This window comes from Antechinus flavipes, chromosome 4 (assembly GCF_016432865.1).
Source record: "Antechinus flavipes isolate AdamAnt ecotype Samford, QLD, Australia chromosome 4, AdamAnt_v2, whole genome shotgun sequence".
In the NCBI taxonomy this organism is placed as follows: Eukaryota; Metazoa; Chordata; class Mammalia; order Dasyuromorphia; family Dasyuridae; genus Antechinus; species Antechinus flavipes.
Genome location: NC_067401.1, coordinates 133,131,035 through 133,145,763, shown reverse-complemented (window position 1 = coordinate 133,145,763; position 14,729 = coordinate 133,131,035). Strand labels below are relative to the sequence as shown.

General features: G+C 36.5%; 1 protein-coding gene across 1 annotated transcript; it reads right to left on the bottom strand.

Annotated features, from left to right (window-relative positions):
- Positions 1-7,088: 7,088 nt before the first annotated feature.
- LOC127558811 (keratin, type I cytoskeletal 24-like) lies at positions 7,089-14,252 on the bottom strand. The gene is made up of 8 exons (XM_051992130.1): positions 12,934-14,252; positions 11,894-11,976; positions 10,965-11,121; positions 10,561-10,722; positions 10,337-10,462; positions 9,167-9,384; positions 8,380-8,480; positions 7,089-7,442 (listed from the first exon to the last, which is right to left on the bottom strand). Exons 1-8 carry the CDS (start codon positions 13,498-13,500, stop codon positions 7,339-7,341), a joined length of 1,518 nt encoding a protein of 505 aa, XP_051848090.1. The 5' UTR covers positions 13,501-14,252; the 3' UTR covers positions 7,089-7,338.
- Between the last annotated feature and the right edge of the window lie 477 nt (positions 14,253-14,729).

Sequence of the window (14,729 nt, the reverse complement as noted above, 5' to 3'; positions counted from 1 at the left end):
ATGGAAACTTTGAAGAATGGAAGGCATAATTATCCAGTGGGAAAAGAGAGTGATTCCATCCCAAATCCTGCAAAATGAAAGCTTACACTGAACAAAAATCACTAGTGTTTTAAAAATCTGAATTATTAAATAAACTAAAAAAAAGCTTAAAGTAATTTCGAGTTCCATCTGTTATAGTAAAACTAATGTCACAGGGTTTTTTGTGTGTGTGTCAATGAAAAAGCTGTTTTTGTAGCTTTAGTAATTCTAGGATTACTATTTTGCATATTACTAGCTCTAGTAAGTTTCTATTGAGTGAGAAACATGAATTTTTTTTTACAGAATTTGCATATCCTTTAATAATTTCCCATATTTTCCAGGTGACCTTTTTCATTTCCTGCTTCTGTTTCTTGTACCCGAAACACTCTTCTTTCTTTGCCTTATGAAATTTCTAATTTCATATGTGGGCTTAGGATGCAAAATAAGGCATACATTTTTCCACATGGCCAATTTGGAAATTTGCTTTTCTTGATTACACTCATTTGATACAAGGCTTTTCTTTCTCCTTTTCTTTTTATTCAGTTGGGAAAGAGAGTGGGAAAGAAAAATAAATATTTATTAGTGATAAAAATAAAATAGTGTTGAACAAAAAGAAAAAATATATAGCCTCACTTTATGTGTCATTAAGAATCAAGTTTAAGCCATGGCATATATATCATATACCTTTTATAGGTAGGCATTTATTTATTTGTGAGTTTATCAGGGAAAACCAAGCAGTTCACAACAGTAGTCAGCAGAAGCAGTAGCAGAAATAGTCTAGTGGGAGCCACAAATCCTAGACAATCTTAGTTTCAGAGTAGGTATACAGGACAAGAGACAGGTTTCAGTGACTTGTAGAGAGTGTGACACATTTGTGTTTTTGCCAAGGATGAGCTACAATTATTTTGCACTTAATGTAATCATATGCCTACTGTATACCAAACTCTGAGGATGAGTTGTCCTTTTTGAAGAGATCCCCACTTTTGACTCAAGGGTACCTTGTCATATTAATAGAAAGACATCTCCTCAACTCAGTCACATGACTAGCATTGGGACCCATCATGCTGAAGCCTAATGTTTTAGCTGGAACCAATTCAGGGAGGAGTGAGCTCATAGCTTCTGAATTCTGGCTCTGTTTCAAGTAGCCGAAAGGTAATAACTGGGTGTCAGTTGATGACTCATGATATAGCCAATGATGGCTAAGTAGGTAGATTCTTCCTAGCAGATCATTCCTCCTCATTTTACAGAAAAGGAAATTGAGACCCAGAAAGAAGTAATTTGTCCAAAGTTATACAAGTAGTAAATATAACACTGAAAGGATTGAAGGAAGTTCAGAAAAATGGGGGTCATTTTATGAGGAAAAAAGGAGATTTGGATCATATAATAATGGTTCACTTTTATAAAGCACTTCAAGGTTTACTACACTTTTAAATGCATTTTCTCATGTGATTCTAAAAGCAACTGTGGGAGGGATGCTATTATTCCCATTTTAGACTTGACTTTTTTTTCTTCCCTTTCACTATTTATATCCCTAGCACATTATCTGGCAGATAGTAATCACTTAATAAATACCTTCTCTCTCTGTCTCTCTGTCTTTCTTTGTCTCTCTCTTCCTCTTTGTCTCTGTCTCTCTTCCCCCCTCTCTTTCTCTCTGTTTCTGTCTCTCTGTGTGTCTCTCTGAGTTTGTGTCTATGTGTCTGTCCATCTATCTCTATTGCTTTCTTTTTGTCTGATTGCCTGTCTGTCTATGAAATTTGAGCCCTGAAAAAGTGACTTGTTCAGCATCACATAGCAAATTAAGCTTCTGAGGGGGGATTGAAGCCTGTTCTTTTTTCCAAAGGTATGCTCATAATTCCAGAATATGACAGACATAGTTGACTTTCTGGTTCTAATTCACTCTACTACTAAAAATACTTTGAATATCCAATGGGAGCTCAGATATCCAAGTTGTATTTGGTTTTAGTGTTTTTATTTAAGATGAATCTTGAGTAGATATTCTTTACCTTGAAAGGTAGTTTTATGCTTTAGTTATTATCTTATTGTGTTTAGATACTTAACCAAAAATGTATTGGGAAGTCTGTTGTTATGTTTTGGAAGAAGATAATGAAGGAAATCCCAATTTTCTGGTTGCTTTGTTACTATTGTTTGAGCCTCCCATAAACTATCCTTGGTTTTCCACTTGGATGTGCCAACCCTTAAGTAATTCATTTGTGTGAGTTGGAATTTTAAATCTCTTTTTGATGTCTAATCTCCATGGGATAGACCAATTACAGAAATAATTGTTTGCAACACAGTGGTTTTGCAGACTGCATTTTTTTTCCCCCAAAGTTGATTCTTCCATCAAAGCATGATTCATGGTTGTTGTGGAATGATCTCCAAATTTGGAGTCTGGGAACCTTGATTCAAATATTGGTTTTGCCTCACTTCCTAGAGCAGTCTAAAGGGTACTCCTTTTGCCTTATGGGCTTTAAGCTATAAAATGAGATGAAGTAGATGGTGTTTAAGATCCTTTCAGTTAGGCAATAAACATTAGCAAGTGCCTACCATAAATCAGGTATTGTCTTAAACCCCAGGTACTATAGTATTGTTATTTTTTCCCGTTTTGTAAATTAAGAAAAGATTACTGTGAAATATTATGTGCCTTGGTATGGTTCCATTGTTAGTGAATGACAGAGGGAGGATTTGAACCCAGGTTCATACTGCCATTTTATAGTGATATTTAAGAAGAGGGTGTTTACCGAATGTGAACTATTTGCATTTTTGATTTTCTTCCCAAGTTATTTTTACCTTCTGAATCCAATTCTCCCTGTGCAACAGGAGAACTGTTTGGTTCTGCAAATATGTATTATATCTAGGATATACTGCAACATATTTAACATATATAGGACTGCTTGCCATCTGGGGGGGGGTGGAGGGAGGGAGGGGAAAAAAACGAAACTTAAGCAAGTGCAAGGGATAATGTTGCAAAAAAATTACCCTGGCATGGATTCTGTCAATACAAAGTTATTATTAAATAAAATAAAATTAAAAAAAAAAGAGGGTGTTTATATGGGCCTCTTTAGTTTTCTCAGTGTTTGGTTCTAAACATTTTGTTACTTCTTATAACATAAAGCCCATACTCTCATCACTCTTCCCTTTTTCATGTTCTTGTAGTTCTTCACATTAGAGCAGTCAGTGGCGGAGTGAGAACAGCTAGGTGGCACAGTGAATAGCTTGTCAAACCTGGAGTCACGAAGACTTGAGTCCAAATCTGGTCTCAGATTCTACCTGTGTGACTCTGGGCACAGGGTCATTTAACTGTTTGCCTCAGTTTTCTCATCTGTCAAGTGAGCTAGAGAAGGAAATGACAAATCATTCCTATAACTTTGCCAAGAAAATTCCAAATGGGGTCGTAAAGATTTAGGCACAATTGAACAAATGTTTATTTATTTTGTTAAACATTTCCCAATTACTTTTTTATCTTGTTTGAGCAGCACTTGGGGGTTATGCAGAATGCATATGAAACCTCTCATATTTGGTCTCCTTTTGAGGCACTCCAAGACTTGTTCCAACGACTGACATAGATACAGAATTTTGAAACTTCAAAGTGCTCTATAAATGTTAGCTATTAATAATGAGGATTCCCTTTTCAGATTTATCAATGTGATAATATTTATAAAGGATTTAGAACGGTGCCTGGCACATAGTAGGTATTTCATAAAAAGGGATATGGGGGAATGTTTTTCCATTATGTGGGAAATTTTCTGGCATGTAATTGAGAAAGCAGCAATTGTCCAATAGAAGTAATAGACAACAGCAACAGTGGACTTGCAGATGGTTTAAACAATCACTTGTTTGAATCAATTGTCTAGTACCACAGACTTCTGTCCCCTTCCTAGAAGAAAAAATGAGTAAGGACTTATAGTAGTGAGGTTCAGAGGACTCCAGTTCTGAGACAAGTGGAGGTATCTTTGATGAAAGAGAGCCTTCACCCCAGGAAATGTCACTCACTTACACTTGAACAGAGCAGAGCATGAACTCAGTTCGTATGTGGTTTTTGGTGGGTGAAGGAAACTATTACTGGAGCTTTCAAAGTTATCCCAGCCCTTTCGGGGGGAGGGGGATAGAAAGAGTTGCTGAACATCCAGAGCTGTCTGAGACAAAAGGTTTCAGATGCTTTCCATCAAAACATTGCTCTCCCTGAGTACTGTTCAACTACAAATGAGTACAATATCTGGCAATAGTCCTTTCCTCCTCTGGTGCCGAACCAAACCAATAGTTGGCAGCTTCATGTGGTATGATCTCAGGGATACCAGCAAGTTCCTCTTTCTCCCTCCCTTACCAAATCTAGCCCTCTCCTTTCTTCTTCCTCCCTTTATTTGCTGATGCCTGAAATTCCACTTCTAGATAGTCCTTTTTATAGTTTAAGATTTTTGATTTCTTGTAAGTACCCATTGGGATGAAAGCTTATCACCATTTATAATTTTTTTTTCCTATGGCCACATAAGTGATTAGATTTTGGTTGGGGGAGAGGTAGAGAGAACCTTCATCTCTTGGATGTCAGAGGATCATGTTATTGTGATTTTTCCAATTAGGTAGGGGATACTGATGAAACAGAAGTCAAGTTTCTCCTTTTCATAATTGTTGAGAAGATGAGTATCTATATGAGAGAAATAAGTGATTGGCTGGAATTAGATTAAAGAAAAAAATGGAAGGAAATGAGTGTTTTTGTCTGACAAACATTTTCATTTGAAATTTTTTTTTTCTTTTTGGACATCATTCTCATTTCCGTATATGGATATTTGGATATATCTGAATATCTACATCTATACTTATTTATTGTTGTTGTTGTTCGGTGAGTCTGATTCTTAGTGACCTCATTTGGGATTTTCTTGTCAGAGATACTGGAGTAGTTTGCCATTTCTTTCTCCAATTTATTTTACAGATAAGGAAACTGAGGCAAATAGGGTTAAGTGACTTGCCCAGAGTTACACTGCTAGGAAGTATCTGGGGTCAGATGTGAATTCAGGAAGATGAGTCTTCTTGGCTCTATACCTGGCACACTATCCATTGAGCTACCTAGTTGCCCAGTTTTATACTTATATCTATACCTGTATCTGTATAACTATATCTATATTCATATCTAAATCTATCTCCTTTTTCTCCAATGAGTGTGCTGGAGTCAACTCTTATTTGTTTCAGAGAACTGTGTATTTGTGTATTTGCATCTTGAATAGTGGCAAATACTACAAACACATATTTGATTATTTTTTTGATTGTCCAGATTTTGTTGATTGTCTAGAAATCAATGGAGCAAATGTTAACAATTGAGATTAAGCTTAAAAGTTTGTCATGTGAACAATTTTTTCAGTCAATTATTAAACATTTATTAGCACATCCTTCTTTCCACTCTTCCTCCCCAGAATACTATCCTTTGTGAGAAAGTATAAAAAAGAACAGTTCAACAATTAACTAATACCAGTCGAGTCTAACAGTATATATGCCTTGTTTCATATTCATGTGTCCCCCATCTCTGCAAAGAAGGGAGAGAGATGTTTTTGCTCTGATTTTCTCCTCATCTGTTTGACTTTTAATGTTATTCTTAGCATGGCTTCACTTCATTTTTAACCATCTGACTATAATACATATTATTCTCCCATAATAGATTGTAAGTTCCTTAAGGCCAGGAAATTTTCCTTCCTTCCTTCCTTCCTTCTTTCCTTCCTTCCTTCCTTCCTTTCTTCCTTCCTTCCTTCCTTCCTTTTTTCCTCCCTCCCTTCTTCCCTCTCTTTCTTCCTCCTCCTCCTCCTCTTCTTCCTCCTTCTTCTTCTCCTCCTCCTCCTCCTCTTCCTTTTATTTCTCCTTCTTTTCCTTCTCTCTCTCTGGCTTTCTTTCTGTCTCTATCTTTCTCTCTGTGTCTGTCTCTGTCTGTCTGTCTGTCTGTCTTTCTCTCTCTCTCTGTCTCTGTCTCTTTCTCTCTCTCTCTCTCTCCCTCTTTCTCTCTCTTTTTCTTCCACAGTTCCTCGTGCAGAGCTGAACACATAGTAGACAATGCTTAACTTTGCTTGTTGCACATATTTAACCTCTATCAGAGTATTTACTGTCTTGGGGAGAGGGGAAGAAAGGAAGAAGGGAGAAAAATTTGGAACAAAAACAAATGTTGGAAGTTAGCTTTATGTGTAATTGAAACATAAAATACTATTGAAAAAATTTAAAAAGATGCTTATTGATTGACTTCAATTTGTAAGATAAATTTCTCTCAGATCTGTTTCCTAAGTGTTCCTGGAACAATAATCTCTCGCCATTGCCTATAGCACTTTTAGCTGGTATCAAACATTTTATTTTATAGTTTCTTGGATTATTTGATAATTCTTTTGTGTTTTAGTTTGCTCCTATAACTAAGATGGCAGGAGCCATCTCTTACAGTTATTTCTATCTGCTATAGTGCTCTGCATTTAGTATGAAGTCTGGATACTGATGCTCAGTAAAGATTTTCAGTAAAGACTGACTGACTCCTGTATTTGTTGTTGTTGTTGTTGTTGTTGTTATTGTTGTTGTTGTTTGTTTGTTTGCCTCTGGAAGCTAAGCAGTCAACTTGGGATTCAGGGACAGGAAAGTCTAAAATAAGTGGACAGGTCATTTTCTGTGTGATCTTAAGAAAAACAGAGAATTGTTTTGCTTCTATATAAAGTAAACACATTTCTTGCACAGGAGAACTAATAATAGGGGAAAATATCATGCTAAAAATGCTAATCTTGATGTTACTGTGATTGACTATAACTGATAGTTTAATTCAGGAATGGGAGATATCCAGGATTCAAGATGGAAGCCTAGCAGATGGAAAGCTTGCCTTGTGACAGGAAGAACTGTGTTCAAATCCTGTCTCCAATACATACTGGTTGAATGATCCTGGACAAGTTCCTTAACTTTTCAGCAGTACTCACTCTGCCTATTCCCAACATGCCAAGTTATAGACCAGATGCTGATCTATACTGGTAGAGGGAATTTCCTTGCTGGGAATTACCCTTACCAATAAAATCATGAGTTGTTTCTCCACCCCCAAACATGTACACATTTGCAATACAAGTTAATGAACTTGCAAAAAAAGTAAGTTTATTGAAGCACAGAAGCAATTTGATTTAACTTGTCATTTCTATTTTGACAAGGATCATTCTAATAAGAAAGGAAAAAGAAGCAGAAACTTTGATGAAGCATTCATCCACTGGGGATCCAAAACAAGTTCCTTGGGCTCTTCAGGATTCTGGATTGATCCAAAGAGATTTCTTCATTCATGACTTTCAGTTTGTTTCACTGAAAGGCACTGTTGACCCTAAAACTTGTTTATTTGACCTTGACCTCGGAAACATTACTGACTTGAGATGAGACAACTTTGCCATTCACGACCTCCTCTACAATAGTTTTGGTTACCCTGGTTTTGTTTGAATCTGAAAAAAGAAAACAAAAAAGAAATAATGAGCAGGTCAGAATTTGGAAATTCAAGTGACCAAAAAATAAATCACAAAAAATATAAATCTGGATCTGGATTCAATTTAGTTCCATGGGAAATCAGAGACCTAATGATATTTCCCTCCTCTCAGTAGGAGGATAGTGGGCTGCAGCTGCAAAATACTACATGTGCTGTCTGAAAGATATGCCAGTTTATTTTGATTAGAAAGAAAATCCTTAAACAAATGACTTTTTTCCTTCCTTCCTTCCTTCCTTCCTTCCTTCCTTCCTTCCTTCCTTCCTTCCTTCCTTCCTTCCTTCCTTCCTTCCTTCCTTCCTTCCTTCCTTCCTTCCTTCCTTCCTTCCTTTCTTCCTTCCTTCCTTCCTTGCTTCCTTCCTTCCTTCCTTCCCTCTCTTCTTTCTTTTTCTTTTTCTTTTCCTTCTTTTCTTCCAATGTGAGAAGGGCTGGTCAGGATCAGGGGAATATTGGGAAATTAATTTTTTAAAAAAGTATTATTAAACTATTTATTAAATGTGGAATTTTAAACTATGGCAATTGTTTAAAGCAGGTATTAACATTTTCCCTATCCTGGACCCCTAGGGCAGTCAGTTAAAACCTACAGATCCCTTTTCAGAGTAAATGTTATTAAATAATTAAGGCAAAAGCTAAATTTCAATGAGAGGTTAATGGAAATAAAGCTGTGTGTGTGTGTGTGTGTGTGTGTGTGTGTGTGTGTGATTCAAGTTCACAACTCTCTGGAAATCTGTCCACAGATCCCTTGGAGATTTGTCTGTGGACTTCAAGTTAAGAATTCCTGCCTTACTGTGTTGTGAGTTTTTTTTTTTTTGGGGGGGGTAACAAACCATAAATATTTATTGTTTCTAAATTGCATACAAATTAACAAAATTGTAATAAAAGCATTTTACTCTAATTACCTTTTCCTTGTCCTGAAGAACTTCCACATCTTGAGTCACCACCAGATGATGAGCCCCTATTCCCTGATTTCCAAGAATTTGATCCTCCAGAACGGGAATCACTGGAGAAAAATTTCAGCATAAGTTCTTTCCCTTTTAAAATAGTCTTTATACAATGCAAATTCTAGTTGTAGAACAGGGGAAAAGAGAACCAAAACTAAGATAGGTACATGAATTTAGAGGTAGGGATATCAAAGGGCTTTTTAAAAGCTAACCCATTTTACAAATTAGAAAACTAAGTTGTAGAGAGAAAAAATGATTTGGTGGAGATTCCTTGCTGATCACTTATTGTTGAGTTTCTGTTGTGTCTGTCTCTTTATAACGGCATTTGGGGCTTTCTTGCCATTTTTTTTTCTCCATCTCAATTTACAGATGAGGAACAAAGACAAACAGGATATAATGATTCCATAAGTCATACAGCTAGGAAGAGTCTGAAGCTATATTTGAATTCAGCTCCTCTTGACTCTAGGGCTGGCACTCTATCCACTCCACTGCCACCCTGCCTGATGGAGATCACATAGACCACAAATGGCAGAGATTTGAACTCAGGAACTTTAACACACTCTTTTCACAATATAACGGAGGAGGGGAATATACATGGGACACAAAGCAATTTTCTTTGCCTGCCTTTTGTGTAGAATGTAGTTTTTATTCTATAATACAACCTTCCTTTTTTTTTTTTTTTTAATTGTTTATAAGAGAATTTCATGAACGGGTGCTCTTCTTCTACCCTAGACTTTTTGCTCACCCTCCCTCTCCGTCAAGCAGGCGGCGGTAAGTCTCAATCTCCATCTCCAGGCGGGTCTTGACGTTCAACAGCTGTTCGTATTCTGCATTCTGACACTCCATTTCTCCTCTGATCTCGCAGATTTGTTGCTCCAGGCTGCTGATTTGCATCTGCAGCTGGGAGAGCTGGGCCACGTAGTCCGCTTCGGTGTCGGCCAGTGTGCCTTCCAGAGAGCTTTTCTGCCAGCAAAAAGCACAGCCAAGGTGAATAAAAAGCAACATGAGAAAAAGGGCTGGTTCACGGGAGTCGCTTCATTCTGTACCATCGAGCGTCTGCATCGTTCTCTACACCATTAAATCATAGTCTCAGAACTGCTTGCAGAGTTCTGGGAAGTGACTTGGTTAGGGTCACACAGCTGATACATGCCAGAGACCGACCACAAATTTTATCAGCCACTGTAACGTCTTTACCTTCTGCCATGCCCAATGACAGTTACTTTCTTGTTGGAATTTTTATGGAAATCTATAAAATAAACATTGAAGACTCTACTATGCAGGCGACACTGCAGGTCGCTGGAGGATGCTGGAGATTCAAAGGTGAAACTGAAATAATCTCTGTCCAGTAATATATACACATCTAAATAAATACAAAATTTATACAATGTAGGGAGACAGGGAAAGAAGGAAAGACGCATTTATACAAAGCCTACAATATGCCAAGCACTGTTCTAAGTGCATTTATTTTATTTCATTTGATCCTTATGAAAATCCTTCCAGGTAAGAAATGTTATTATCCTCCTTTTATAGTTGATATACAAAGAGAAACAGAGGCTATTATCATTATTGTTAAAGATGATAACATTATTAAAGCTAACATTTATATAGTTATATAGTGCCTGAAAGACAGCTAAAGTCATCTTTCTGTGTTTTTAAACCTGGGTTTGAAAACAAACTCTATGATCCTGGGCAAATCACTTAATTCCTATTTGCCTTAATTCCAGTAGAGCTTTTTTTTTTTTTTTTTTTTTTTTGGCAAAGTTAAGATCATCAATACAAAATTTGTGTTCTCACAAATTCTTAGTTTGAAAACAACAACAATAGAAACAAGTCTTTGTTAAGCATCTACTATGTGCCAAACACTGTACTAAATTTGCAAATATTACCTCATTTGAGAAGTCACTCAAGTACTCACCATAGCCAATTGGGATTGAAGCTCAATTTCAAGGCCTTGAAGAGTTCGTTTCAGTTCTGTGATTTCATTCTTGGCTGAGCTGGCTGCCCCAGCATCGGTTGAGATTTGGGCTTGCAGGGAGGCACTCTGAAAATGAAAGTCAGTTAGAAAACTTGTTGCAGAAGCACTAAAAGCAGTTTGTTTGGCTTATGATTTGGGATCCTTTCCCCAAGGGGTCGCTTTACCTGTTTATTGAATTGCTCTTCAGCTTCTTTACGGTTTTGCTCAGCCAGGTCTTCATACTGTGCTCTCATGTCGTTCAGCAACTTAGTTAGGTCAGTACCTGGGGCAGCGTTCATTTCCACTGTCACATCACCTCCAGAGGATCCCTGCATGTTCTTCATTTCCTAACAGGAGGAAGGAAAGACCATTAGGAGCAAGAGTGCAATAAATTACTCCTAAAATACATTTGCTCATAATGTCAAGATACTGAAAACTAGAGCAATGTAGTAGGTTAGTTCTTATATAGTCTTTGATAAAATGTTCAAAGGGCAGTCAAATGGATATTTTTACTATTAAGTAAGCAAATTATTTTAGACATTTTGAAAAAAAGTGATAGTTGGTGTAATTCTGTGGATCATGTGTATACCTCCTCATGATTCTTCTTGAGATAAGCCAGTTCTTCAGTAAGGCTTTCAATTTGCATCTCCAGATCAGATCTGGCCATAGTCAGATCATCCAGGACCTTGCGTAGGCCATTGGTATCAGCCTCAACACTTTGTCTGAGATACAATTCATTTTCATATCTAAAAAGAATTGTAGGAATAAATTATTGTTAACTATATCATACAATTCATTTTCATATCTAAAAAGAATTGTAGGAATAAATTATTGTTAACTATATCAGTCACTTTTTTGGGTAAAACAAAAATTTAATTTGAGTTTAGCAATAGAAATAATATTTTATTTTTCTGTAATACTTTTCTTTTCAACTGGACCTATGATTTTATTACTATAGGGAATTAGCTGGTGAGAAAACTTCCTCCATCAGCATAGATTAAGACCGATTCTGCATTTTGCAGTCTGGAGTTTTTGGGAATGGTGAGAAATTAAATGACTTTCCCATAGTCATGCAGCCAGTATGTGTCAGAGACAGAGCATACATCTTTTATCCATTACATACTGTCTCTCATGACATTTAATCCCTTATAAAATATTTTTGCATTATTGGTCACCTCTTAAAGAGTATCTTCCAAGTTAAGTGAAATGCAAAAATTCTACTTTTAAGGCTTTCTATGAAAGAAGTATATTGAGTACTAGACAAATTTCTTTAGATATTTTTTCTCAATGAGAGGCATAAAAATGTATTTCTTCCATGAATATGAAATTATTTCCATAGAAAATATTTTCTCTCATAATATTTTTAATGTGATTTTTGGTAAAAATTATGATTTTTAAAATTGATGTTTTTTATGTTCAAGGAATTATAATGTTCAAGAACACTTTTCAATAGCAAAACAAAGAGTATGTTTAATTTTAATTCTCTAATAACAGTTGGAAAGAGCTAGTTTTTCTTACTTCAGTCTGAAGTCATCAGCAGCCAGTCGGGCATTGTCAATCTGCAGGACAATCCCTGCATTCTCAATAGTAACAGCAATGATCTAGAAAATAGGAAAAAGTATAAGAGAATGAGTCAATTAAATAAATGTTACAATCAGAGATAGATAGACTGATCATATTCTAGTTTTTTACCACTGTTTTCTCAGAATTAAGTTGATATCAGAATATAGTTGATAATAGTTACTACTACTATTGTAGTGTAGCAGTTACTACACTACAATTATATCTTTTATGGCCTATGTATTTTAAGATTATAGGCTTAAAGCCAGAAGATATTTTAAAGGTCACCTATTATTATATTATACTTATTTGCCAAAAAGAAATAACACTGGGGAATGTAGTGAGAGAGGCCAATTTCAAAGGAGCTGGTAGTATAATATATTACATCTTTCCTCAATGATAGTATTTGTATCTAATCCAGACTGTCACTGCTCATCGATTCATATAGAAAATAGTGCAAAATAATTGCACTTTTCCTGAACTGCTTTATCTTTCTCTTGGTTTTCATTGTAGGATTGGCTAAAATTGATGCTTGATGATAAATCTTGGGAAAACTATTGTAAAGAGACTCCCCCACATTCATGTACTCTTGCTAAGATCCAGTCTTGATTTCAAGAATATCACAGAAACTATTTCATCACAGAAACAATGTTATTCTGCTAAAGGGGATCATAGAATAACTCTGTTTGGGGGATGACTTTGGTCCAGGATCATCAATCTGAAATATACATTTTTTTATCAGTGTAACTGGTCACAGTTTAAGTTCCACTAATAGACAAAAAGCAAGTCATTGATGAATAATGAACACAAGATGAATAGGTTGGTATTCAGGCTTCTTGTCTCTTGGGAATCTAAGTGGTCTGCCATAGCCATTTTGTAAATGATTCTAGTTAATTAATTCTAATTAATTTTAAAATTTCACATCAGTATATTATCTGAATAAAGTCTGGCCCTCATATATAAAATAACATGAAATACTCCAGTTTATGCCTTCTTACCTGATTCTTCAGATCTTCAATGACTGGATAAAAGTGGCTGTAGTCTTTCCCAGATCCAGAATCTTTAGCTCCAGGACCAAATTTATCATACCACTCCTTGATCTTGATCTCTAGGTCAGTGTTGGCTTCCTCCAGAGCACGAACTTTGTCCAGATAGCTAGCCAGGCGATCATTGAGATTCTGCATGGTTTGCTTCTCACTTCCAGAGAGAAGGCCTCCATCACCAGCACCACCGAAACCTCCTGCGCCAGCACCCCCACCAACACCACCACCATAACTGTAAAAGCCTCCACTAGACCCACCACCAAAGCCAGCACCGGAGCTTGAGCCACTTCCATAGCCTCCCACTACTGAGCTACTACTGAACCCACCTCCGAAGCCTCCTCCAAACCCTCCTCCAAACCCACTGCCTCCACCCAGTCCACAGCTGCTGGAGCCTCCGAAGCCCCGAGCAGAGCCACCCCCCAAGCCACATCTACTGCTACTGCTGAAGCTACTTCCACCACCAGACGCTCTGGCACAGCTACTCCCTCCAGCTCGGGAAGAAACCCTAGAGAGACAAGACATGTTGCTCTGGTCAATATTTCTCTTGCCCTAAATGTAAACGAGGAGTGGAAGTAAAAAGTGCACTGATGGAGGCAGCTTTGGGGCCTTTATATACAAAGTTTTTGGGTGTTTCTTTTCTGTGTCATATTTTAATCCCAGTTGCCTTTTTCTAATCCATAATTAGATAATTTCTTTTCAGCAAACCAACTTTACTGGCTCCTTTTCTGAAGCTAGGTCAGGGCCTGAGGGTGTTTGCTGTATCAGGAAGGAGAGAGGGTGGAGCAAAGGCAAATTTTTCAGTATTATACTTTTAATCGTTCTAAAATTCTGATGACCATTCATTTTTCTTAAATCTAATGTTTTAATTTGTTTTATCATTTCCCAACTTCTTAAATAATCTTTAAAAGAGAAAATTAAAAGCCGTTAGTATGAGAATGATTTTCAAATGAGAAAAAATTTTGATCTATCTTATTTTCCTATTACCAGTGTCATTATAAATTCTATAAATAATGGAATGCCCCTTAATAATGTGAATTTAAATGTTTTTCCTTGATTAAAATCTGTAAGGGCATTGTTGTTTCTGTATTTGCAGTCATTTCAAATATGTCAAAGAATGAAGCTCTTCCCTGGCAACCCATTTTCATGATATCATAATTTTCATAGTTACTGAAGATAGAAATCTTCCCCCAGTCCTTTTTATCTCTCTTCATCTTTCTCTTTCCTATTGTTAACATGAATCTTTTCATTTGCCCAAGCATGCAGTTTCTTGGGTTCAAAAACCTACTTGAAAATAACAAACAAACCTTTTGGCATAAAGTCTTTCCATGTTTTCCTTAGCTTTGACAGTCAGATATTTAAGCAGGTGGTTCCTCTTTTTCTTCATCATCTTGATGATTTCTTTTTGGTTATTTTTTCCTTCTTATTATTTGAATGTACTAATGTTCTTTTTAGGACAAGAAGATGACATTGTCATTAAAGTGCTAGGCTTGGAGTCAGGAGAACTCATCTTCTTAAATTCAAATCCGATCTCAAATACTAGTGTCATCCTAGGCAAGTCACTTAACCCTGCATGTCTCAGTTTCCTCATCTGTAAAATAAAGCCAGGGAAGAATGTCAAATCACTCTGCACCTTTGTCTGAAAACCCCGAATAGAGTCACAAAGAGTCGAACATGATTGAAATGACTAAACAACAACAACAAATTCTCATTTTATTTTAGTCTGATGTTCCCCAGGATTTTGGTGTTGTATT

Excerpts from the sequence above, each read along its gene's own strand:
- LOC127558811 (XM_051992130.1), bottom strand. The coding sequence starts at position 13,500 with ATGTCTTGTCTCTCTAGGGTTTCTTCCCGAGCTGGAGGGAGTAGCTGT. Across the intron at positions 11,977-12,933 it reads TTGAAGATCTGAAGAATCAG|ATCATTGCTGTTACTATTGA; the intron begins GTAAGAAGGCAT and ends CCTATTTTCTAG. Across the intron at positions 10,723-10,964 it reads TCAAGAAGAATCATGAGGAG|GAAATGAAGAACATGCAGGG; the intron begins GTATACACATGA and ends TCCTCCTGTTAG.